Genomic DNA, 25,887 nt, shown 5'->3' with positions numbered 1-25,887 from the left:
GAAATGTAATTTTCTATTACATAAGTTTTGAAATGGCTAATATAGGTTTTTCTTTATATTCATCTTGTTATGAGCCTTCTACATACAACCTATGTGTACTTTCTGTCTTATTTCAAATTTGCAGTTAAGACTAACTTATAAATTGGCATTTTAAGTGAAACAGTAAAAGTTTTTTTTTTTTGAGATGGAGTGCAATGGCATGACCTCGGCTCACTGCAACCTCTGCTTCCCAGGTTCAGGTGACTCTCCTGCCTCAGCCTCCCAAGCAGCTGAGATTACAGGCTCCCGCCACCATCCCCGGCTAATTTTTGTATTTTTCAGTAGAGACGGGATTTCACCATGTTGGCCAGGCTGGTCTTGAACTCCTGACCTCAGGTGATCTGCCTGCCTCGGCCTCCCAAAGTGCTGGGATTACATGTGTGAGCCACCGTGGCTGGCCAAAAGATTTTTTAAAGCGTCTTTACAGTAATACAGGTATATATACATACACACACACACACACACACACACACGTTTATATATATGTATATGTATATTATGAAAAAACATGAGCATTTATGGAAAAATTAGCCAGTGAATTTACATTTTCCACTTGCATTTTTAAATGTATAATTGTTAAAATAAATCAGTCTCCCTTCAGCTTGAGTTTTTAATGTAATTATCTATCCCTCACGTGTAAATAGTTTTGATGGTATAGTACCGTTTGCTCAAATTTGGGTTTGAGAGAACAGTAACTCTAATTTTTTGATCTTATGTGTATTGAGTATATGGTTCATAATTAATGTTTAGTACCTCAAATAATGAGTACATTAACAGGTATGTTATTTTATTTCTTTTTAAGCCTGTATTCCAGAGAGTGTATATTATCTTGGTCTTCATTCTTTTCATCGTGGCTGTTTTGTTGGTATAGAATATTATTTCTGTAATTTTCATTATGTCAGTAACTATGGAATTTGCTTTAATTTGTTTGGCCTTGAACTGTTTATGAAGTGATAATAACCTAAGTGCTCCAGAAATATATTTTCCTCTTGGCAAGAAATATAAATTGTAGTCAGACAGATTAAAAATGTAAGAGACTTTTTAGTGTAAGAATTGATTTAGACTACTTGTAAACACATTATATTTATTTAGTATTGAGTTTTAAGGCATTTGATTTATGCCCACATATCAAGCTGGCATATTTGTGTTTTCTTCCTCTTGTTATCTGGACTGCAAAGAATTCCCCATATGCACATAGGGAGGGGTGTTGATCCACAGTGGTGGATGACATAGGGATTTGAGCTACATACTTATACAGATTGCTTGTGCCCTGTGTTCCTGCTCATACTTGATCATGGGTACCACTTCCATTTCATATTCTTAGGGTTATTGGTAACAGAACTAGCACATAATTGCAAACTCTCAACACATAGTCACTTGATTACCCATGGTCAAGCATTCTATTTTTATCTAGACCCAATGGCATGGCAGTAATAGAGGTATATAAATTTCCACCACAGATGGTATGGCCTTTGACATGTGCGTGAAGACTGCATTGTGATTCTTTCACTGGGGCTTGCCATAAATTCCACATACTACTTTTTCCAACAGTGACACTACCAATAACTATAGTATGTACTGGGTCATATGTCCCTAGCTGCAGAGTTGCATGCAGGGTAGGCTTCACTGACAGCAGAGCTATTTCCTACCCTGGCTGGAAAGAGCTGGCAGCCTTTAATGTCTTCCAGTATATGGGCTGAAGCAGCATTCATAGGAGTGGAATATGCTGCCTTTAGAACACAAAGAGGCCTACCAGATGGTTTGGTTTCTTCTTTGTAATGGGAGTTGCAAGATGCATAATTGGTCTTTTAATTCAGATGAGCTGTCTGAGAATGTTCTTGTCCACTGGACCCCTAAATATTTTACCAATATCAAAGCCTTTGAATCTTTGTGGGTTTTATTTTCCACCCTTTGAAGCATACGTCTTAAGAAGGTCTCTGTTGCATTATTCTTGCCCATCTGGCCCGATTAGCATAATGTTGTTAATGTAGTAGAACAACGTAATGTTCTGCAAGATATCCAACAGGATCAAATGTATTCTGACTATGTATGACAAAAGAGGGTGGAATTAATATCATCCTAAGGCAAAAGTGTGAAGGTATACTAGTTTCCCCTCCATGTGAATGCAAACTATTTTTGATCCTCTTTTTTGATAGTTAGCAAAGAACACATTTGCCAACTCCATGGCCATGTTAATCTGCTCTAATAAAGATATACATCTTGCACGACACCTGCAATTTTAGTTCTACTTGGTAGTAGCTGTCTGCTATCCTTTAAGCTTTGTTTAGTTTGCAGGGGCCAAACTGATGATTTAAATGGAGATTTGATGGGGTCCATTACCCTGGCATTATTTAGATTCTTCAGGGTGATACTAATTGCTTCTACCCACTCTCTCTGGAATGTGATAGTATTTTAAAATTTATTGTATTATCCAGGGGATAAAAGCTCCCAGAGGCTTCCACTGTGAGAACCAAAGATCAAATGTGGTAGGTGTTGTGCCATTTGCTAAGTCTGTTTATTCCAATTCTATATCCAGCGACTGAAGATATGATCACTGGGTGAGTCTGTGACCCAGTGGACCCATTTTGAGCTGGACCTTGTCCAGCTGTTTTCCTATTGTCTCCCATCATTGGGCTCAGTTCTGTTACAGTTTCTCCTACATCAGCTTTGGTCTATGGAGGAAAGCCACGAAATTCTTAGTGATGCTAGTGTCTCTCCCACCATCATATTCTTCATGGCTTTGGTAATTGGCATATCCTCTGGCCCTTTCCATAGATAAAATGGCCTGGTGGGTTTTCTGGCATCACATAGTATATCGACTTCAGCATGTGCACATTTTTAGACTTTTAATCACTGCCTTTACTGTTTGCTATGGCAGTTCTGGCATTTTGACCTTACTTAGCATGGGTATATTTTTCATGTTTTACATGTTTCTAGGAGTCATCCAGAGAGCAAGTTAACGTCACCTTTTGTGGCATCCTTGTCAGAAAGGGAAATCCTGCATCTTGGGAGATGGCTTTCAAATCAGTAAACTCTCCCTAATCCAATCATAAGGTTCTGGCCCCCTTGATCAAGCTCCCCTCTGAACCTCGTACCACTTGTACTCTCCCACCTCCTGCCAACATGTGCTGTCTAGCTGTCTAGATTTGTTTGTTTGTTTGTTTTTTGTTGTTGTTGTTTTGAGACAGAGCCTTGCTCTGACGTCCAGGCTGGAGTGCAGTGGTGCGATCTTGGCTCACTGCAGCCTCCGTCTCCCAGGTTCAGGCGATTCTCCTGCCTCAGCCTCCTGAGTAGCTGGGACTACAGGCGCCTGCCACCACACCCGGCTAATTTTTTTGTACTTTTAGTAGAGATGGGGGTTTCACTATATTGTCCAGGCTGGTCTCTAACTCTTGACCTTGTGATCCTCCTGCCTCGGCCTCCCAAAGTGCTGGGATTACAGGTGTGGGCCACCGCGACCGGTGAAGGTCTTACAGATTCTTTGGTGGTATACTCTCTTTGTTTCCTTAGCAGTCCCAGCATGTACCTAGATGAGTTATGTTGATACCCACCCCAAGTTATAGGCCCTCTGGCCAGTACTGAAGATGTGAGCAGATTCTGACCTGGGCCACGGGTCTTGCTGGAGAGTAGCCTCTACATTGCGTTTAAGCAAAGGCAGAGTGCTATCTGTCTTTTAGGAGGGTAGGGTGGATCATTTCTGCAGTGTCAGATGATTCAGGAAAATTTGGGAATTCAAAATTTGGGAAGATTTTAAGGAGCATCAACTTCTGATATTCCCATTTTGTGTGTCAGAGTCCTTTTTCTTCTGGGGCTTGACCTTCTTTAGTTGACAGATCTTCTATAATTGGCAGTGTCTTTATATGGTACTGAGGAGACCCTCTGGCTTTATCAGCCTTTCATTATCTTTTTCTAGAGCTCACTGGGGCTAAGCAGTAGACATGCAATTCTAGTATCTTAATAGTTACCCTTCCTCATGTTTTTCAAGCATCTAGTACTTCACTCCTGCTATACTATTCCCTTCTATTGGCATGCCTTCCTAATTTATCACTAGTTTAAGTTTTTGCAGTTGCTTGATGGCCACTTTGTGCCAAGAGCTATTTGTGCTCCACCTACCACCAATGATGAGTTTTTCATTGCTAGCCTGGCAATGTATGATCCAGCTCTCAAACTCCAACTTATTTCTTACTTTATTATACCATTCCTGAAACAAGTCAGAGTGTGAGTCCTCTGAAAAGCAGACTCTGAGGTAGAGTTTAGTATTCCTGATGTTAATTGGGAGTACCCTTACAATCAATGCCTTTGCAAGAGGTAGGGGGTTGAAGCAGAATTGGACAAAGGGAGAAGTTGAGTTGTGATTCTCGATGGATAACCTTAGTCAACCCTGTAAGGATTGACTGAAGGCAAAATAATTGGTCATACTTCTCCCATGTTGGGCTGGAATGGCCAGGCCTTTATACCACTACATTGATCAGTCGTTCAATATGGGTCATTCTAGGAAGAGTGTGCCCTTGAGTGAAATGGGCCTGTGTTCCTCAGGCAGTTTGTGAGGTAGCTTGCAAGTGACTCTTCACTGACAGCACTGCTAGCAACCCAGCCAACAAATTTTTTTTGAATGATGATCTGGGCAGCATATATCCATGTCTACCAGAAATATCCAAACTTCAGATGATTAACACCAAATAAAAATTTATTTTTCAGCCATTATACATGTTCGTCATTGGTTGGCAGGGCAGATTTTTTAAATTATTATTATGCTTTAAGTTCTAGAGTACATGTGCATAATGTGCAGGTTTGATACATAGGTATACATGTGCCATGTCGGTTTGCTGCACCCATCAACTCATCATTTACATTAGGTATTTCTCCTAACACCCATCAACTCATCATTTACATTAGGTATTTCTCCTAATGCTATCGCTTCCCAGGCCCCCAACCCCACAACGGGCCCAGTTGTGTGATGTTCCCCACCCTGTGTCCAAGTGATCTCATTGTTCAATTCCCACCTATGAGTGAGAACATGTGGTGTTTGGTTTTCTGTCCTTGTGATAGTTTGCTGAGAGTGACGGTTTCCAGCTTCATCCATGTCTCTGCAAAGGACATGAACTCATCCTTTTTTATGGCTGCACAGTATTCCATGGTGTATATGTGCCACATTTTCTTAACCTAGTCTATCATTGATGGACATATGGGTTGGTTCCAAGTCTTTGCTATTGTGAATAGTGCTGCAGTAAACATACGTGTGCATGTGTCTTTATAGTAGCATGATTTATAATCCTTTGGGTATATACCCAGTAATGGGATTGCTGGGTCAAATGGTAATTCTAGTTTTAAATCCTTGAGGAATCGCCACACTGTCTTCCATAATGGTTGAACTAATTTACGCTCCCACCAACAGTGTAAAAGCGTTCCTATTTCTCTGCATCCTCTTCAACATCTGTTGTTTCCTGACTTTTTAATGATTGCCATTCTAACTGGTGTGAGATGGTACCTCATTGTGGTTTTGATTTGCATTTCTCCGATGACCAGTGATGATGAGCATGTTTTCATGTGTCTGTTGCCTGCATAAATGTCTTCTTTTGAGAAGTGTCTGTTCATATCCTTTGCCCACTTTTTGATGGGGTTGTTTTTTTTCTTGTAAATTTGTTTGAGTTCTTTTTAGATTCTGGATATTAGCCCTTTGTCAGATGGGTAGATTGCAAAAATTTTCTCCCATTCTGTAGGTTGCCTGTTCACTCTGATGGTAGTTTCCTTTGCTGTGCAGAAGCTCTTTAGTTTAATTAGATTCCATTTGTCTATTTTGGCTTTTGTTGCCATTGCTTTTGGTGTTTTAGACATGAAGTCCTTGCCCATGCCTATGTCCTGAATGGTATTGCCTAGGTTTTCTTCTAGGGTTTTTATGGTTTTAGGTCTAACATTTAAGTCTTTAATCCATCTTGAATTAATTTTTGTATAAGGTGTAAGGAAGGGATCAAGTTTCAGCTTTCTACATATGGCTAGCCAGTTTTCCCAGCACCATTTATTAAATAGGGAATCATTTCTCCTTTTCTTGTTTTTGTCAGGTTGGTCGAAGATCAGATGTTTGTAGATGTGTGGTATTATTTCTGAGGGTTCTATTCTGTTCCATTGGTCTATATCTCTGTTTTGGTACCAGTACCATGCTGTTTTGGTTACGGTAGCCTTGTAGTATAGTTTGAAGTCAGGTGGCATGATCCTCCAGCTTTGTTCTGTTGGCTTAGGATTGTCTTGGCAATGCGGGCTCTTTTTTGGTTCCATATGAACTTTAAAGTAGTTTTTTCCAATTCTGTGAAGAAAGTCATTGGTAGCTTGATGGGGATGGCATTGAATCTATAAATTACCTTGGGCAGTATGGCCATTTTCATGATATTGATTCTTCCTATCCATGAGCATGGAATATTATTCCATTTGTTTGTGTCCTCTTTTATTTCGTTGAGCAGTGGTTTGTAGTTCTCCTTGAAGAGGTCCTTCACATCCCTTGTAAGTTGGCTTCCTAGGTATTTTATTCTCTTTGTAGCAATTGTGAATGGGAGTTCACTCATGATTTCACTCTCTGTCTGTTAATGGTGTATAGGAATGTTTGTGATTTTTGCACGTTGATTTTGTATCCTGAGACTTTGCTAAAGTTGCTTATTAGCTTAAGGAGATTCTGGGCTGAGATGATGGCGTTTTCTAAATATACAATCATGTCATCTGCAAACAGAGACAATTTGACTTCCTCATTTCCTAATTGAATACCCTTTATTTCTTTCTCCTGCCTAATTGCCCTGGCCAGAACTTCCAACACTATGTTGAATAGGAGTGGTGAGAGAGGGCATCCCTGTCTTGTGCCAGTTTTCAAAGGGAATGCTTCCAGGTTTTGCCCATTCAGTATGATACTGGCTGTGGGTTTTACATAAACAGCTCTTATTATTTTGAGATACCTTCCATCGATACCGAATTTATTGAGAGTTTTTAGCCTGAAGGGCTGTTGAATTTGTCGAAGGCCTTTTCTGCATCTATTGAGGTAATCGTGGTTTTTGTCATTGGTTCTGTTTATGTGATGGATACGTTTATTGATTTGCATATGTTGAACCAGCCTTGCATCCCAGGGATAAAGCTCACTTGATCATGGTGGATAAGCTTTTTGATGTGCTGATGGAGTTGGTTTGCCAGTATTTTATTGAGGATTTTCACATCGATATTCATCAGGGATATTGGTCTAAAATTCTCTTTTTTTGTTGTGTCTCTACCAGGCTTTGGTATCAGGATGATGCTGGCCTCATAAAATGAGTTAGGGAGGATTACCTCTTTTTCTATTGATTGGAATAGTTTCAGAAGGAATGGTACCAGCTCCTCTTTGTACCTCTGGTAGAATTCAGCTGTGAATCCATCTGGTCCTGGACTTTTTTTGGTTGGTACGCTATTAATTATTGCCTCAATTTCAGAGCCTGTTATTAGTCTATTCAGAGATTCAACTTCTTCCTGGTTTAGTCTTGGGAGGGTGTATGTGTCCAGGAATTTATCCGTTTCTTTTAGATTTTCTAGTTTATTTGCATAGAGGTGTTTATAGTATTCTCTGATAGTAGTTTGTATTTCTTTGAGATTGGTGGTGATATCCCCTTTATCATTTTTATTGCATCTATTTGATTCTTCTCTCTTTTCTTCTTTGTTAGTCTTGCTATCGGTCTATCAATTTTGTTAATCTTTTCAAAAAAACAGTTCTGGGATTCATTGAGTTTTTGAAGGGTTTTTTGTGTCTCTATCTCTTTCACTTCTGTTCTGATCTTAGTTATTTTTTGCCTTCTGCTAGCTTTTGAATGTGTTTGTTCTTGCTTCTCTAGTTCTCTTATTTGTGATGTTGGGTGTCGATTTTAGATCTTTCCTGCTTTCTCTTGTGGGCATTTAGTGCTATAAATTTCCCTCTACACACTGCTTTAAATGTGTCCCAGAGATTCTGGTACATTGTGTCTTTGTTCTCATTGGTTTCAAAGAACATCTTTCTGCCTTCATTTAGTTATTTACCCAATAGTCATTCAGGAGCAAGTTCAGTTTCCATGTAGTTGTGCGGTTTTGAGTGTTTCTTAATCCTGAGTTCTAATTTGATTGCACTGTGTTCTGAGGGACAGTTTTTTTGTGACTTCTGTTCTTTTACATTTGCTGAGTAGTGCTTTATTTCTAATTATGTGGTCAACTTTAGAATAAGTGCGATGTGGTGCTGAGAAGAATGTATATTCTGTTGATTTGGGGTGGAGAGTTCTGTAGATGTCTTTTAGGTTTGCATGTTGCAGAGCTGAGTTCAAGTCCTGGATATCCTTGTTAACCGGTCTCATTGATCTCTCTAATATTGACAGTGGGGTGTTAAAGTCTCCCATTGTTATTGTTTGGGAGTCTAAATCTGTTTGTAGGTCTCTAAGGGCTTGCTTTATCAATCTGGGTGCTCCTGTATTGGGTGCATATATATTTAGCATAGTTAGCTCTTCTTGTTGAATTGATCCCTTTACCGTTATGTATTGGCCTTCTTTGTCTCTTTTGATCTTTGTTGGTTTAAAGTCTGTTTTATCAGAGACTAGGACTGCAACACCTGCTTTGTTTTTTTGCTTTCCATTTGCTTGGTAGATCTTCCTCCATCCCTTTATTTTGAGCCTATGTGTGTCTTTGCACGTGAGATGGATCTCCTGAATACAGCACACTGATGGGTCTTGACTTTGTCTTTTAATTGGGGCCTTTAGCCCATTTCCATTTAAGGTTAATATTGTTGTGTGTGAATTTGATCCTGTCATTATGATGTCTGCTGGTTATTTTGCCTGTTAATTGATGCAGTTTCTTCGTAGCATCTATGGTCTTTATAATTTGACATGTTTTTGCAGTGGCTAGTACTGGTTGTTTCTTTCCATGTTTAGCGCTTCCTTCAGGAGCTCTTGTAAGGCAGGCCTGGTGGTGACAAAATCTCTCAGCATTTGCTTGTCTGTAAGGGATTTTATTTCTCCTTCACTTATGAAGGTTAGTTTGGCTGGATATGAAATTCTGGGTTGAAAATTCTTTTCTTTAAGAATGTTGAATTTTGGCCCCTACTCTATTCTGGCTTGTAGGGTTTCTGCCGAGAGATCTGCTGTTAATTTGACGGGCTTCCCTTTGTGGGTAACTGGACCTTTCTCTCTGGCTGCCCTTAACACTTTTTCCATCATTTCAACCTTGGTGAATCCGACAATTATGTGTCTTGGGGTTGCTCTTCTTGAGGAGTATCTTTGTGTTGTTCTCTGTATTTCCTGAATCTGAATGTCATCCTGCCTTGCTAGGTTGGGGAAGTTCTCCTGGATAATATCCTGAAGAGTGTTTTCCAACTTGGTTCCATTCTCCCCATCACTTGCATGTACACCAATCAATCAAATGTAGATTTGGTCTTTTCACATAGTCCCATATTTCTTGGAGGCTTTGTTTGTTTCTTTTTAGTCTGTTTTTTCTCTGACTTTGTCTTCTCACTTTATTTCATTAATTTGATCTTCAATCACTGATACCCTTTCTTCTACTTGATTGAATCAGCTATTGAAGCTTGTGCATGCGTCATGAAGTTCTCCTGTCATGGTTTTTAGCTCCATCAGGTCATTTAAGGTCTTCTCTACACTGTTTATCCTAGTTAGCCATTCGTCTAATCTTTTTTCAAGGTTTTTAGCTTCTTTGTGATGGGTTTGAACATCCTCCTTTAGCTCGGAGAAGTTTGTTATTACCTACCTTCTGAAGTCTACTTCTGTTAACTTGTCAAAGTCATTCTCCATCCAGCTTTGTTCCATTGCTGGCGAGGAGCTGCGATTCTTTGGAGGAGAAGAGGCACTCAGATTTTTAGAATTTTCACCTTTTCTGCTCTGGTTTCTCCCCATCTTCGTGGTTTTATCTACCTTTGGTCTTTGATTTTGGTGACCTACAGATGGGGTTTTGGTCTAGATGACCTTTTGTTGATGTTGCTGCTATTCCTTTCTGTTTGTTAGTTTTCTGTCTAACAGTCAGGTCCCTCAACTGCAAGTTTGTTGGAGTTTGCTGGAGGTTCACTCCAGACCCTGTTTGCCTGCGTATCACCAGTGGAGGCTGCAGAACAGCAAATATTACTGCCTGATCCTTCCTCTGGAAGCTTCATCCCAGGGAACAACTGCCTATATGAGGTGTCAGTCGGCCCCTACTGGGAGGTGTCTCCCAGTTAGGCTACACGGGGGTCAGGGACCCACTTGAGGAGGCAGTCTCTTTGTTCTCAGAGCTCAAACACCATGCTGGGAGAACCACTACCCTCTTCAGAGCTGTCAGACAGGGACTTTTAAGTCTGCAGAAGTTGTCTGCTTCCTTTTGTTTAGGTATGCCCTGCCCACAGAAGTGGAGTCTAGAGACAGTAGGCCTTGGTGAGCTCTGGTGGGCTCCGTCCAGTTCAAGCTTCCTGGCCGCTTTTTTTTACCTAGTCAAGCCTCAGCAATGGCGGATGCCCCTCCCCCAGCCAGGCTGCCACCTCGCAGTTCGATCTCAGACTGCCATGCTAGCAGTGAGCAAGGCTCCGTGGGTGTGGTACCTGCTGAGCCGGGCACTGGAGAGAATCTCCCTGTCTGCCGATTGCTAAAACCTTGGGAAAAGCGCAGTATTTGGGCGGGAGTGTCCCATTTTTCCAGGCAGTCTGTCACAGCTTCCCTTGGCTAGGAAAGGGAAATCCCCCAACCCCTTGTGCTTCCCGGGTGAGGCAACGCCCCACCCTGCTTTACTCACCCTCTGTGGGCTGCACCCACTGTCCAACTAGTCCCAATGAGATGAACCAGGTACCTCAATTGGAAATGCAGAAATCACCCATCTTCTGCATCGATTACGCTGGGAGCTGCAGACTGGAGCTGTTCCTATTCGGCCATCTTGGAACGCCCCTCCACAAATTTTTTTTGTCATTATTTAGGGACCCAGGCTGACAGAAGACATAGGCTTTCATTGCTAATCAAATGCCTCCAACCAGAAACACAGGTATTCCAGTAGCTTGCATTACATTGATACATTCAACTTCTAGGGATTGTAAGAGTATAATTTTGTGCCAGAAGGAAAGGAACTGAAATATTTTGTTGAACAGCACAAATGTCTATCAAAAATATTGTATGTAATTCTTTTTTAAACTTTTGGTATAATTGAAGATGATGTCTTGGAGATAGTAATAAAGCTGTCACTTCCTACCACTACACGTATTAAAAGGCAAATAACTTCTAGAAGTAGAATTATGTTTTATTATTATTTGTCTAAATTAATTGCCTTCATGTATAATTACATTACTATTACTGTGCTGTGATGTTTCTCATCTGCAGGACTTGTGTACTTTAAAAACAAAACAAAAGAAAACCAGAACATGACTGAGAGCATAAGCACTATTTTGTAAACAGTGGGATTAAATGAAAGTATACATACTTAAGAGTGAAACCCTCTAGCTACCTTCATCCACTTAGGGTCTTCCTAAAATGCTGTTAGTCCGATTTATGGTTTCCAGGCAGGAGACTGGAAAATTATCTGAAGGAATCTGACCAGCCTAAGAGAAAGCATGTAGAAATACTGACATTTGGAGGTCTCTAACTGAAATGATTCCACCTGATCAGAATCCCAGAGGTCAACATGTCCTTCTTAAGCACTAAATTTCCAATGACTCTTGTGGTGCCTCACTCTTAAATTTGCAGCCAGTTATTATTTTGACAATTACAAAAAGTTACTAAATTTGACCAAAATGTCAAACAAGTAGGAAAAAATAAGAAATTAGAGAAAATAGAGATAATCCACAGAGGAGATTATAAATTAAATCCTTATGGACAGAAGATGTTACATTTGTGAAGCAAAATGTGAGATTTTAATAAAAATAGTTAATTCAGAAAAGAAAAAAATGGGCTCTTGGAAATTAAAATTAGGAAAACAAATCAATGATTTGAAGATAAAGTGAAGAATCTCAATAAAGTATTATGAATAATGGACAAATGGAAAATAGGGTAAAAAATGAGAAATTTAAGATGACTATTCCAGAAAACTTTGTATCTCAGTAATAGAATTGAAAAAGCCAAGAACATAACATTTTAGACAGGAAGGAAATTATCAAGTGAGTAATTCAAAAAATATGTTTGGGATTGAAGTACACAAATTTTAAGAATAAAAGAGCCTACTGAGCCCTAGAAAAGTGAATACAAAAGACTCACAGCAAAGCTCATTACAAAAAGACAAAAAGAACCTAAAAACTTCTAGAGAGAGAAAAGAAATAGGACAAATAAATCATGAGACTTGATAGCATAGTGCCTTACAAAAGCAATACGAGAAGCCAGGAGAGTGGACTAATACCTCCAATATCTGAAAATGCTTTCCATGTTAGAATTCTAACACCAATCAAATCATACTAAAAGTGTTAGAGTGAAATAAAAGTATTTTTTAGAATTGCAGATTCTCAAAAATATACCTCCAATGTACACTTTATTTAGAAACTTTAGGATTATATCTCCTATTGAAGTATGAGATTAAATAAATGGATGAAATCTAAGAAATGGAATATATAACAGAGGAGAAATATCGAGGGAATCCTTATAATGATGTAATAGGCCTAGAGAGCAGTAAGTTCAGATTGGAGAAGAAAGATGGAGTTTCAGGGGGGATGTCTTTACAAAGTAAATGAAATTGCCAGATAACTTGATGTATTAGAAGACAGTGAGAAGAAATGTACACATCTGGCAAAGGGTTGGGGGAGAAATATATACAGAAAATTAAGCAAAAAAGTGAAAATATAATTTGTGGAGAAAAGTAAGTTATTTAAGAATAAAAATGTAGTGTGCTACCTGGCTTATCTGTGAATAATATCACAGATATATACTATCACAGATAATAAAAACTGAACATTAGCTGAGTGTGGTGGTGTGCACCTATAATTCCAGAAACTTTGGAGGCTGAGGCAGGAGGATTGCTTGAGTCCAGGAATTAATTTAGTCCAGCCTAAGCAATATAGCAATTCCCCATCTCTAAAAAACAAATAAGAATCTGAATATTGCTCCAAACAAAATTATAAATGTATAGAGAATGGAGGGAGAGGAAGTATGTGTGTGTAAGTCTGTGTAAGAGCTTAATCTTCACTGTCTGAAGAAGGAAGTCAGGCATATTATCTGAAACCGGGAACTAGGCATGCTGTTTAGAACAGATGAAAATACAAAAAACAAAAACAAACTCTTTATAGCTGTTTATTTAGAATTAAAAGTGCTTACCTCCGTGATTCTGGAATATGTTTTGGGAAGATAGGGGGCAGTGGATTTTTTTTTTTTTTTGATAAGCCTTGTAGAAATATTGGACTTTTGAGCTTCACACACGTATATATTTAAAAATGATAAAATGAAAGCAAACTATAACAGTACAGAAATTAAATGATGCGCAAGTTAGCGGTTCAAGGATAAATGTTCAAAAATTGGGAAAATTAGTGCATTGACATATACTTGAAAATATCTGGAAAATATCGTATATGGGAAAAATTAAGTTTGATGCTTACCAGATATACAAAAAGAAGTTCCAAAAAGATTGAAGACCAAAATAGTAAAAGCCAACTGAAAAACCTTTACTAGAAAATTAGAGATTATTTTTAAAATCTCAGTTTACTGAATAAACAAGCACAGATCGTAAGGTGACCTAAAGATAAGACCAACTTTCTGTAAAACAAGATTTCATAAACTAAGTGAAAAAAAGATGCTGTAGCATGGAAGAATATATGGTAATACATATAGCCAGCAAAGGATTAGTATCCAGAGTATTTAATCAAGAATTCTTTAAATTATTAAGAAAAAGGCAAAAAGCAAATAGAAAAATGTGCAAGTCTTAAACAGTGATTTCATAGAAGACTAAAACAAATAACCTATACATGTGGAAATAAGTTGACTCACCAGTAACTGGAAAAATGTAAAATCAAGCCATTCAGCAGATTGGTAAAAATTTAAAGTCTGATAGAACTACATGTTGTAGAGAATATAAAACAAGAGGAACTGTTGTACACTGCTAATGTGAGTCAACGGAACTACTTTGGGGAGCAAATTGGGAAAATCTAGTAAAATCGAAGTTGTGTCTTTTCTTATACCTCTTGGAAATCTAGAGAAACATTCAAAATATGCACAAGATACATATAACAGTGAATATACCAACATGACTTGTAATAGGAAAAAATCTAAAAAAAGGCTAATTATTAACAGCTTAATGGGTAAATATTTTGTATAGTCATAACATGGAAAACTCTAACATGGTTACAATGAGCACACAGTACCACTTGTATCTATAAATTTAAATGAGCTGTTGAATTGACATTTTTCCAAAGATATACAAATGTCCAATAAGCACATGAAAAGATGCTCAACATCACTAATCATTAGGGAATGCAAGTCAAAACCACAATGATATACTAATTCATACTCATTAGGATGGCTATGATAAAAAAACAGACGATAACAAGGGTTGACGAGGATGTGGAGACATATGAACCCTTTTGCATTACTGGTAAAAATGTAAAATGGTCCAGCTACTATGGAAAACAGAATGGCAGTTTCTTAAAAAATTAAACACCAGAATTACTATATGATCCGTTAATCAAATGGACCTCATACAAGTTATTTACCTTCGCATAGGTCTGATTCTTCATTTCTAACATAGGGTAATACCTGCTCAATCAATTTCACTGGATTCTTATAAAGACCATTTTAAGATATGCGATGAAAACACTTTGGAACTTTTATCTGTACTTATTTTATAAAAGTATACAATTTATACTTTATATAATTTCTTTTGCACCAACCTAATAGTGCTACAAACATATAATGTACATTTATTAAATTAACTCTAACATGTAAAATTGGCAGTCTTAATCTTTATCATAGGCCTCTATAATAACATTTTCTAAATGTGATCTTCAGAGCATTGACTCTTGAGGATCTTAATAGGCATTATATGAAAAGTGCTTCTTTGGACAAAACATTGGGAAAACACTGTGTTAAATAAAGTTAGGTTAGGTTTCTGTACCTTTACACTCTCTTTTGAGAATATTTAATAGGCAGATATACCATGTGGACTAAAAAGACAGATTATACAAACATAATGAGTACACTTTTTCGGGGGAGATTTGTGTTTCCTGGATTATACCTTAGCATATACAAGTCAACATGTATTTTATTATTGTCAGTCTTTCAGCATCATTTTCTTTTTTTTTTTTTAAATTATACTTTAAGTTCTAGGGTTCATGTGCACAACGTGCACGTTTGTTACATATGTATACATGTGCCATGTTCGTGTTCAGCATCATTTTCTAAACTTACAGTTTTGGTTTTTATAATTTTTTGATGTTCATTAATAAAATATTGAGTTGAAACAAAATTTATTTTATTATTGTTATAGATGTAATTACTTAAATAAGAAAACAAGTAATTCATTACTTTAACTTTTACAACTAACTGTACTTAAGATTATTTTCTTGTTCCATAAAGGCTTTTACCTAAACAAAATTAATTTGTTTTAAAAAATCTTGTTACATGTGTATGCTTTTATGAAATACCAAGGCATGCCTTTATAAGTATGACATTTCTAAGAAGTTGAAATCTAAAACACTGTATTGAGAATGTTCCTAGTCACTGAATGATGAATTATCTTAAATCTCAAATTTATGTTAGTATATATGTCAATTCTGAGTTTATATTGAAATAATACACATTTTTCTTAACCACTTCCCATAGTTTTTATGTAGTTCATAGATTATTTATGATATTCATTTTTTATCTAGAAGTTTTGCAGTTAAAATAATTCCCTTCTACATAAAAAAGCTTTTCTTTTGAGAATTCAAATCATTAAAGTGATTTAAATGTTTTATCCTGATGATTATATTTTTAGGTATTCTTTCAGTGAACATTGTATATGCCATTGACTTTTGTATGCATACATGTCATATTTGATTTAGTATTTAACTTTCAAATAGGTGTGCCCTATACTGACATTCATAAGTTTTACCTGGAATATTTAATAAATATATATCTTCGAAATTATCTTCCAATATAAAATACCTCTAAGTTCATTCTTTTCATTTTCTTGTTCTCATATGCTTAAAATTATTTGTGAGAATTCTAGGCCAGAGTTATTTTTATTTAAGGAATAATGTTAGTTGAGTAATTATACTAAATTGTAGGTCATGGAAAGTTAATGAGAATTTTTTTTTTTTGCTTCCTGCTTGTGCATAGTATATCTTTAATTCGGCCAATGACGTTTTTATATTATTTGTCTTAGTTTATTCTTTTATTTCATTTTTCGTTTTTCTGTTTTCTTTTTTCTAGCTTGTGATGAATGGAAAATACTACCAAAACCAAATCTTCATAGAGATGTCAACAGATTTGGACACTCTGCAGTAGTCATTAATGGGTAAAAGAAGCACATTTCCAATTTTTAGAGGGTCACGTATATCAGTCATACTATCCTCATATTCTGGTATTCTTTTTGAAAATTATCATTGATACTTAATGGTATTGGATTTTATGCATCTCTTGTCTACCATAGAATACACTTCGATTTGTCAATCATATCTGTTTTTCCTTTCTTGTTTAATATATTTAAGGGACATGGGAGTAGGTAAAGGAAGGGTGCTGAGATAAGACATCAGATACCCTTTTGTGTCATCCTGCCTTCTTTTCTTTTTCCAGAGATCAGATAAGGAATGGCTCTTCTTTTAAAAAGATGGAACTGAAATGATAGAGAGGCTAGCCCCATATTTCTATCAAGGAGAACAAGGAAAGTGAGAAGAATTAGATTCTCATTTTAGTTCTGTCATTTACTAAATGTGTGATTTTTGACAAGTCTCTTAACCTCTCTGGACCTTAAAATCCTTATATCCGTTGAGAAATTGGACTCAATGGTCATTACATTGCCTTCCCCATTTAAGTTAATATAATTTTTGTATTTCTATGGCAAAAATTTGGTAATTTGGAATCCAGTGACAGTAAACAATCTGCTAGCTCATTTAGTAGCTTAACATTTGTAAATCAGAATGACCTTTTTATAAGCCCATTTTATTACCACCTTATCCTAAATATGTAGAAATTCTCCAGTATTGCCACAAAATGACTTAACCACAATGAAACTGTGTAACTGATATCAATTGGCTGTCCAAACAGTAATAAATGAAAACTGTGAAACATAAAATCTCTAGGGTTCTCTGGTTGATTTTTATTTTACTTTTTTAAATAATAAAAGACATTCTTGAAGACTTTTTTGACTGATTCAATTTATTGTGATAATAATATTTTTGACATGAAAAATACGCTGTTTTAAGGGCATCTCAACCTTTTTTGGCACTGCTTAGTATTAATTTAGTATTGTCTAGGCTTCTCTTTCCAGACTGAAATTTTAAAAATCTTTTCAATTATTTTACTCTTAGTTTTCTTATTTTAAAAGAATGAAACACCATAGGAAGAACTCGGTATCTAATTTCAAAATTCTGTGTCTATATTGAAAAGTTATAATTCTAGATAGCAGTTCTAAAGTTTGTCTTGTCCATGTATAGCTATTATCTATTTTTTAAAACATTGTTTAATACATTATTAAAAACAATACTTATTTTTCTGACAAAGGAATGTTGTATATAATCATTGTTTCTTTTCCTTTCTTGTATAAACAATAAAACATGTTTTGAAGACTTAGTGTTTTCTTAATATATTAAAATTTATAGAATATTTCATATTTTGTCTGGAAAGTCTTCAAGAAATTATATAGTAGTTCCTCTGGTGTTTTTATATCATATCGTATGCTAGAAATATGATTTTAAAGAACAGCACTAACAGACGTACTTAAAAATAGTATAAAATGTATTTAAATCTATGCTTATTTTTATAACTAAATCATTAGATAGAGAGTTTTAATAGCGTTTCTTTAAGATTCTTGTTTTGTTTTTAATAGGTCCATGTATATATTTGGGGGATTTTCTAGTGTACTCCTTAATGATATCCTTGTATACAAGCCTCCAAATTGCAAGGCTTTCAGAGATGAAGAACTTTGTAAAAATGCTGGTCCAGGGATAAAATGTGTCTGGAATAAAAATCACTGTGAATCTTGGGAATCTGGGAATACTAATAATATTCTTAGAGCAAAGTGCCCTCCTAAAACAGGTAAATTTCTTTTTCTTTTCGTCTTTCTGGCAGCAAAATTTCTCTTCTGCAGAAGTAGAAATATCTTCTGCTTATAAGAATTACTTCAGTAGCTACAGAAATGAAAAATTTATATTACCCTAATTAGGAATTCTAATGTTTGAACCTAGTGATTAATAATTTAACACCTTTATTAGCTATTTTTAGCTTTATTTTTGAAATCTGTATATATAGTATATATATCAATATTGTATATATAACATGGTCATCTATATGAATTATTTTCTAATATAAGTTTAAAATGCTTTCCAATACATCATTTCTAAGAAATGCTGTTAGATTCAAAGAAATAAAATGAAATAATTTATTTTCCATGTGGTATTTTTTTCTTCCTGAATTATTGCCAAACTACACCATAAAATAAAAAAATGTTATAGCATTTCATGACTAATGATCTGGTTTTATATTTCTTATAAAACGGTGAATAAATAAATGAGACTTATGAAAAGTTACCAATTATTAATCAGTTAGCTAATTATTTGGATAAATATTGTTTGGTTTTATAAGTGGTGAGAGTTTTTATACATTTTTAAGGCTACAATTAATAAATGTATTTTTAAGTTTTACTAATCTGTATTAATTCAGATGTCTTATATCTTTAGAAAGGATGATAAACAGTATTTGTTATGATGTTTTCTTTTGTACGTATAGTAATAGTCTTTGTTCAGTAAAATATATGTAAATCCTTTGACCTTCTTTAAAATATGTGAATTTATTTATTTTATTTTATTTTTTGAGACAGAGTCTCACTCTGTCACCCAGGCTGGAGTTCAGTGGTGTGATCAAATTCCATCTCCTGGGTTCAAGCAATTCTGGTGCCTTAGCTTTCCGAATAGCTGGAATTACAGGCATGTGCCACCACGCCTGGCTAATTTTTGTATTTTTAGTAGAGATGGGTTTCGTGATGTTGGCCAGGCTTGTCTTGAACTCCTGACCTCAAGTGATCTGCCTACCTTGGCTTTTAAAAGTTCTGGGATTGCAGGCATGAGCTACCGTGCGTGGCCCAAAATGTGTGAGTTTAAAATGGCTGTAGGATCCTTGTATATTGAATAATTAAAATGGGGGTAAAAGGTCTCGAAAATCCTGTAAACACAATTGAACTACAAAAGTTGTCTTAATCTTTAGAAAACTTACTTTGAAATTGAAGGTCATTTCTTTGGTTAAAAATTGTCTTAGTGATTCTTAATGATTCTTAAATAGATATTGTAAATTAAGAAGAGTAAGATTTTCTTTTCCGTGCTGATATATTGTCTCCCATTTGTATTATAGCTGCTTCTGATGACAGATGTTACAGATATGCAGATTGTGCCAGCTGTACTGCCAATACAAATGGGTGCCAATGGTGTGATGACAAGAAATGCATTTCAGCAAATAGTAACTGCAGTATGGTTAGTATTTATGGGTAAATGGTGCTGTAGTTATAACACACTGCTGCTTTATGATCATTAGCTTACCATTTAATAGCACTGTAGAAAAAAAGCACTTTACACATTAAGACATTTAGAAAGTATATAGGGAATCATTCACTTCTTGGCAAATTGTAAAGTTAGACTGGTTTGTTGTTCAAATTTGTCAGTCTAGATTCCATTTTGGATCCATCAACTTTACTTCTTTTCATGGATGAGACTGGGAACATTTTTTCAAAACTGATATTAAAAAAGACTATAACTATAAATGTTGTCTTCTGTGCTGATGAAAATAAGATTACATAGGTAGGTATTGAAATAATTTCCATTGGATTCCTGTCAGACATGCATTAGTGGTCGTGTGGTCTAGTGCTTTGTTTTCACACTTTGTGTGTAAGTTTAACCTGAGCTGTTGGTAGTAGTAGTTTCTCTTTTAACTGTCTATACATTAATGGTTCTCAAGTTGAGGCAGTTTTGTCTCAAAGGGGACATTTCGCAGAGACATTTTGGTTGTCACAAATGTGGAGCTGCTATTGGCATCTAATAGGTAGAAGCAAGGGATTCTGCTAAACATTCTACAATTTTATAAGATTTTTTAAAGTCCTTTTTCATCTGAAGTAGAGTTTTAGCACTATTGACATTTTAAGCCCTATAATTATTTGTTTATTTGTTTATTTGTTGTGGGAGGGCTGTTCTATATATTGCAGAATAAAAAAACATAAAATATTTATGGTAGATGGATTAAGAGCAGCAAAAATTAATATTTTAAGTGGTAGCATCTAAACATTCTGTTTTGTAGAAGATATCAACAAATCAAAGGGAAAAATTTTAAAAAGTAGTATTTAGTAGGATTAAATATTTTTTTGTTTTGTTTTGTTTTTTTGAGACAGAGTCTCTCTCCATCACCCAGGCTGGAATGCAGTGGCATGATCTCGGCTCACTGCAACCTCCACCTCCTGGGTTCAAGTGATTCTTGTGCCTCAGCCTCCTGAGTAGCTGAGATTATAGGCAAGCACCACCATGCCTGGCTAATTTTTATATTTTAGTAGAGACAGGGTTTCACCATGTTTGCCAGGCTGGTCTTGAACTCCTGGCCTCAAGTGATGTGCCCGCCTCAGCCTCCCAAAGTGCTGGGATTACAGGCTTGAGGCACTGTATCCAGCCCAAAGATTCTTTCATGGGCCTATAGCTTGAGTAAAAATAAATAGTATGGATACATATTTGCAACTGAATATAATGTATTATTTTTTCTTTTTTTGGAATTTTTATGACTGAAAGTATCTACTTGTTTTTCAAGATAGCAGGCAGAGGTAAAAGGCAAAGAAAAGAAAGTTGAAACTAAGTACAAAATTTGATTGTATAATTTAAAAAATTTCTCCACTAATTAATAATTCAAAATATGTAAGTTTTATGATTTTAATCTAATATTCAGAACTTAAAATGGAGGGAAATTTGCAGTTACTGACTCATTGGATTGAACCCTTTTGTTTTCATACATATTCTGTTGTTATATACTTTCCAGTGATACAAGTTGTTTTAATTACAAGATATACTTCAATTTTATTTGAGTTTTAACATTAATATAACATGGTTATGCTTTGAAAATTTAAATTACATTTTAAGATACTCACTAATATTCATCTAATGGGAGTTATTTTAGTAGAAGTCGGAGTTAAATAAAATAAGACATGGGAATCAGGGACTTGTATTACAGTTCTTCAGAGAAACAGAATCTGTCTATATATATATATATATATACACATACACAGTTTATATATATAAATATATAATATATGTTTATATGTTATATATAAATATTTATATATGTGTATATTTATATATGTATATTTATATATATTTATATATGTATATTTATATATGTGTATTTATATATATTTATATATGTATATATTTATATTTATTTATATATGTATATTTATATACATATAAATATAAATATTTATATACATATATTTATATACATATAAATATATAATATGTTTATATATGATATATAAATATATAATATATGTTTATATAATGAGATTTATTATAAGAAATTGGCTCATGTGGTTATGAAGGCTGAAAAGTCCCAGGATCTGCCATCTGCAAACTGAAGACTCAGGAAAGTTGATGATGTAAATTCCACTCCACGTATGGAGGCTTGAGGACCAGGAGTGCAGATGGTGTAAGTCTCAGTCCAAGAGCAAGAAAAGGCAGAGAGAGGAAATTCTTTCTCCCTCTACTTTTTTGTTCTTTCAGGCCCTCAATGGACTGGATGACGCCCACCATAGGGAGAACATTTTACTTTACTTGGTTTACCAATTCAGCCTCATCCAGAACTGCTCCCTACAGACATATCCAGAAATAATGCTTAGCCTAATATGTGGCCACCCCATGTCTTGGAAAAGTTGACACATAAAATTAACCATTACAAGTCTACCCCTTGTCAACTTGGCACCTATACATATCTACATAAACCATACTTAATTTTCAAATGAAGATAATAACAAGGTCATAATTCTACCTAACATGATACAAGTATCCTGTGTACAACTGGAAAACACATCAATCTCATTCCCAGAAAAGGAGGTAAAGTCCTTTAGTGATATTTACTCCTCTCCTTGATATTCTGTAACTTGAATACTATGATGTAAAATCAACAGTACTTAAATTCTGATATGAGCATCTTATGTTACATTATGAGGGAATAAGAGAGGAAAGAAAACAAAGATATTACGCGCACACACACACACACACACACACACATACACACACAGAGATGTATTAGCAAAATGAGGAGGAAATACAGTCCTTATTTCTGTAACTGATCATGTGGCTGTAGCTAATATTTATACATATATTCTTTTTTTAAATCATACTTTAAGTTCTAGGGTACATGTGAACAACGTGCAGGTTTGTTACATATGTATACATATGCCATGTTGGTGTGCTGCACCCATTAATTCGTCATTTACATTAGGTGTATCTCCTAATGCTATCCCTCCCCTCTCCCCCCACTCCATGACAGGCCCTGGCAATTCCTCAAGGATCTAGAACTAGAAATACCATTTGACCCAGTCATCCCATTACTGGATATGTACCCAAAGGACTGTAAATCATACTGCTATAAAGACAAATGCACACATATGTTTACTGCGGCACTGTTCACAATAGCAAAGACTTGGAACCAACCCAGATGTCCATCAATGATAGACTGGATTATACATATATTCTCACCTAACCATTCTGTATTTCCTTTACCTTCAGCAAGCACCTTACCTGCTTGTGGTTTTTTATCTGTTGGGGTAACTCAAACCTTTATTCTTGAAGGGTCATTCTTCATTAGTAGTCCTGTTTGAATTGGATCGTTGTAGTTTTCCATTGATTTTAATCACAGGGTAATGTAATTTGGACATTTGTCCCTGCCCAAATTTCTGTCGAAATGTAATCCCCAGTCTTGGAGGTGGGGCTTGGTAGGAGGTGTTTGGATCACAGGAGTGGATCCCTCATGAATGGCTTGGGCCATCCGCTTGTTGATAAGTGAACTCTCGCTCTGGGTTCACTTGAGATCTGGTCGTTTAAAAGTATGTGGCACCTCCACCTCCACTCTCACTCTTGCTCCTATTCTGCTATGTGAGATGCTTGCTGCCACTTTGCCTTCTGCCATGAGTAAAAGTTCCCTGAGGCCTCTGCAGAAGCAGAGCAGATGCTGGTACCACATTTCCTGTAAAGCTTGCAGAACTGTGAGCCAACTAAACCTCATTTCTTTATCAATTACCTGATTTCAAGTATTCCTTTATAGCATTGCAAGAATGGCCCAACACACAGGGTGTAGGGTATGGTAATACTGAAAGATGCCATAAGGGATCTCCTGTATTCTAGACATATTCTTCCTAGCCTCCTGTGTGAAGTAGCAGTTCAGTTCCCCTGTACTAGAAGCAGTCACCCCAACCAGCACAGTAACTCTTCTTTGATGATTTAGAGGTATAAGGAACCCAAAGTGGCCAAGTGGCAGTCTTGATTTCCAATTCTATGGAATCAGTGTTGTGTTTTCTGGAAAAAATTATTCCTTCCTCTGGAATTAAGACATCTAGGTCAGCAAAGAATAAGGTCACAGGAACAGGAAGAAAAATTTTGCTAATGAATTACTAGGGACAATAGTGAGTAGTACCACTCCCATTTCCACCCCTTGATTGTTGGACCCATAAATGCTGGCTCTGAGAGAAAGAGGACCATATATTGGATGCCGACTCAGAGCTTATATGGCTTCCTGGAGAACCCTTCTCTCAGCCTTGCAAGGTATTACTACGTAGCTGGCACTGTAACTGAATCATCAAAAGCCCATTCCACTGTTTTATGAAACAAGTTGCTTGACGATTGTAGGGAACATGATGAGACCAGTGAGCATAGGCCCATTGCTGTCCTCCATGTGCTGTGATGTGAGTTCCTTGGTCAGAAGCAATGCTGTGTGGAATACCAAGATAGTAGAGAAAGAATTCTGTAAGTTTACTGATGGGAGTTTTGGCAGAAGCATTGTGAGCAAGGAAGGCAAATCTATAGCCAGAATGAATGTCTGTTTCAGTAAAAACAAAATGCTTCCCTTTCCCTGATTGAAGCTGTATCAACCTGCCTCCAGGTAGCTGGCTGATTACCTAGGGGGATGGCACCATATCAGGAGCTCAGTGTTGGTTTCTGCTACTGGCATATTGGGTACTCAGCAGTGCTCATAGCCAGGTTGGCCTTGGTGGATGGAAGTCCATTTTGCTGAGCCCATGCATAATCTCCATCTCTGCTACCATGGCCACTTTGTCCATGAGCCCGTTGGGTGATGAGACAGGTGGCTAGGGAAGAAAGTATCCACAAAAGTGGTCATCTTATCCATGTGATTATTAAAATACTCTTTTGCTGATGTCACCTTTTGGTAACCATTTACACTGGATACAAGTATCTTCACTTATTTGCCATTCAGTGAGATCTGTCCACATCCCTTTTCCACAAATTTTTTTTTGTCACCGATTTTCCATTCATGGTGCTTCCAAGTTCCTGACCATACAGACAAACCATTGGCCACAGCCCATGAATCCATACATAATTGCACATCTGGCCATTTCTTCTTCCAAACAGAATGAACAATGAGGTCCACTGCTTGATTTTGCCCACTGGGAAGATTTCCTTTCACTACTGTACTTCAGGGAGGTCCCAGAAAGGGGTAGCAGAACTTCAGCAGTCGTTTTTTGGGTGGTACCTTCATATTGTGCAGAACCATCTGTAAATGAAACCAGTCTTCTCTTCCTCTGTCAAGTGATCTAGGGAACTTCTCATGAGGTGATAGGTCAGACTGGGAGAGAGAAGGCAGTGTGGCAGAAGTGGGGATTATGGGCATTTGGGCCTCTTCATGTAACTTAGTTGCTCCTTCAGGGCCTGCTTGAGCCTGATCATGTATATACCACTTTTATTTGATGATAGAGTGCCACTGTGCATACCCAACCTCATGGGTTGGTGGGTCAGATAACACCCAGTTCATGATGGGCTGAAATCACATGATAATTTGATGGCCCATGGTTAAACATTCAGTTTCTATTAAGGCCCAGTAGCAGACTAAGAGCTGTTTTTGCTAAAGGAGAGTAGTTATCTGCAGAGGATGGTGATGTTTTGCTACAAAATCCTAAGGGTCTGCACTATTATTTGCCTATAGGGGCCTACAAAAGGCTCCAAACAGCATCCTGTCTGGCACTGATATTTCACGTACCATTGCATCTGCAGGATCATGTAGCCCAACTGGCAGAGCTTGTATAGTAGTCTGGACCTGTTGCAGAGCCCTCTCTTATTCTGAGATCTACTTGGAATTCGCAGCTTTTTAGATCACTTGGTAAATGGGTCAAAGTAACATACCCCAGTGAGGAATGTGTTACCTCCAAAATCCAAAGAGACCTATTAGACATTCTCCCTCTTTTTTCTTTTGGTTATAGGAGGGGCCAGAGGCAACAACTTAACATTCACCTTTGAAAGGGATATCTTGACATGCCCCATACTGCTAGACCCCTAGAGATTTCACTGAGTTAGAAGGCCCCTGAATTTTAGATGAATTTATTTCCCAACCTCTGACAACAAATACCTTGCCAGTAAGGCTAGAGTAGTTGCTACATCTTGCTCACTAGGTCCAATCTGTGTGATGTTATCAATATTATGGATCAGCATGCTGTCTTGTGGAATGAAAAGGCAGTTAAATTCCTCAGAACTAAATTACTACATAGGAGGGG

General features: G+C 36.6%; 1 protein-coding gene across 7 annotated transcripts in view; it reads left to right on the top strand.

Annotated features, from left to right (window-relative positions):
* Nucleotides 1–25,887, top strand: part of ATRNL1 (attractin like 1) — an 838,515-nt gene that overhangs the window by 153,692 nt on the left and 658,936 nt on the right. For 5 of the 7 annotated variants that reach the window (XM_032176925.2, XM_032176917.2, XM_032176911.2 and 2 more), the window contains exons 11-13: nt 16,356–16,440; nt 17,971–18,179; nt 19,488–19,606. In XM_032176925.2, coding sequence (XP_032032816.1) covers nt 16,356–16,440; nt 17,971–18,179; nt 19,488–19,606 — 413 coding nt within the window. Of the gene's footprint in view, nt 1–16,355; nt 16,441–16,718; nt 17,257–17,970; nt 18,180–19,487; nt 19,607–25,887 lie in introns of those variants that run through there. The other 2 variants (XR_009212695.1, XM_032176962.2) reach the window with 2 other exon arrangements.

The sequence above is a fragment of the Hylobates moloch genome, unplaced genomic scaffold (genome assembly GCF_009828535.3).
Source record: "Hylobates moloch isolate HMO894 unplaced genomic scaffold, HMol_V3 SCAFFOLD_3, whole genome shotgun sequence".
NCBI lineage: Eukaryota > Metazoa > Chordata > Mammalia > Primates > Hylobatidae > Hylobates > Hylobates moloch.
Note: the sequence above shows the minus strand (reverse complement) of the source record. Positions and strands in the feature narration are given on the sequence as shown.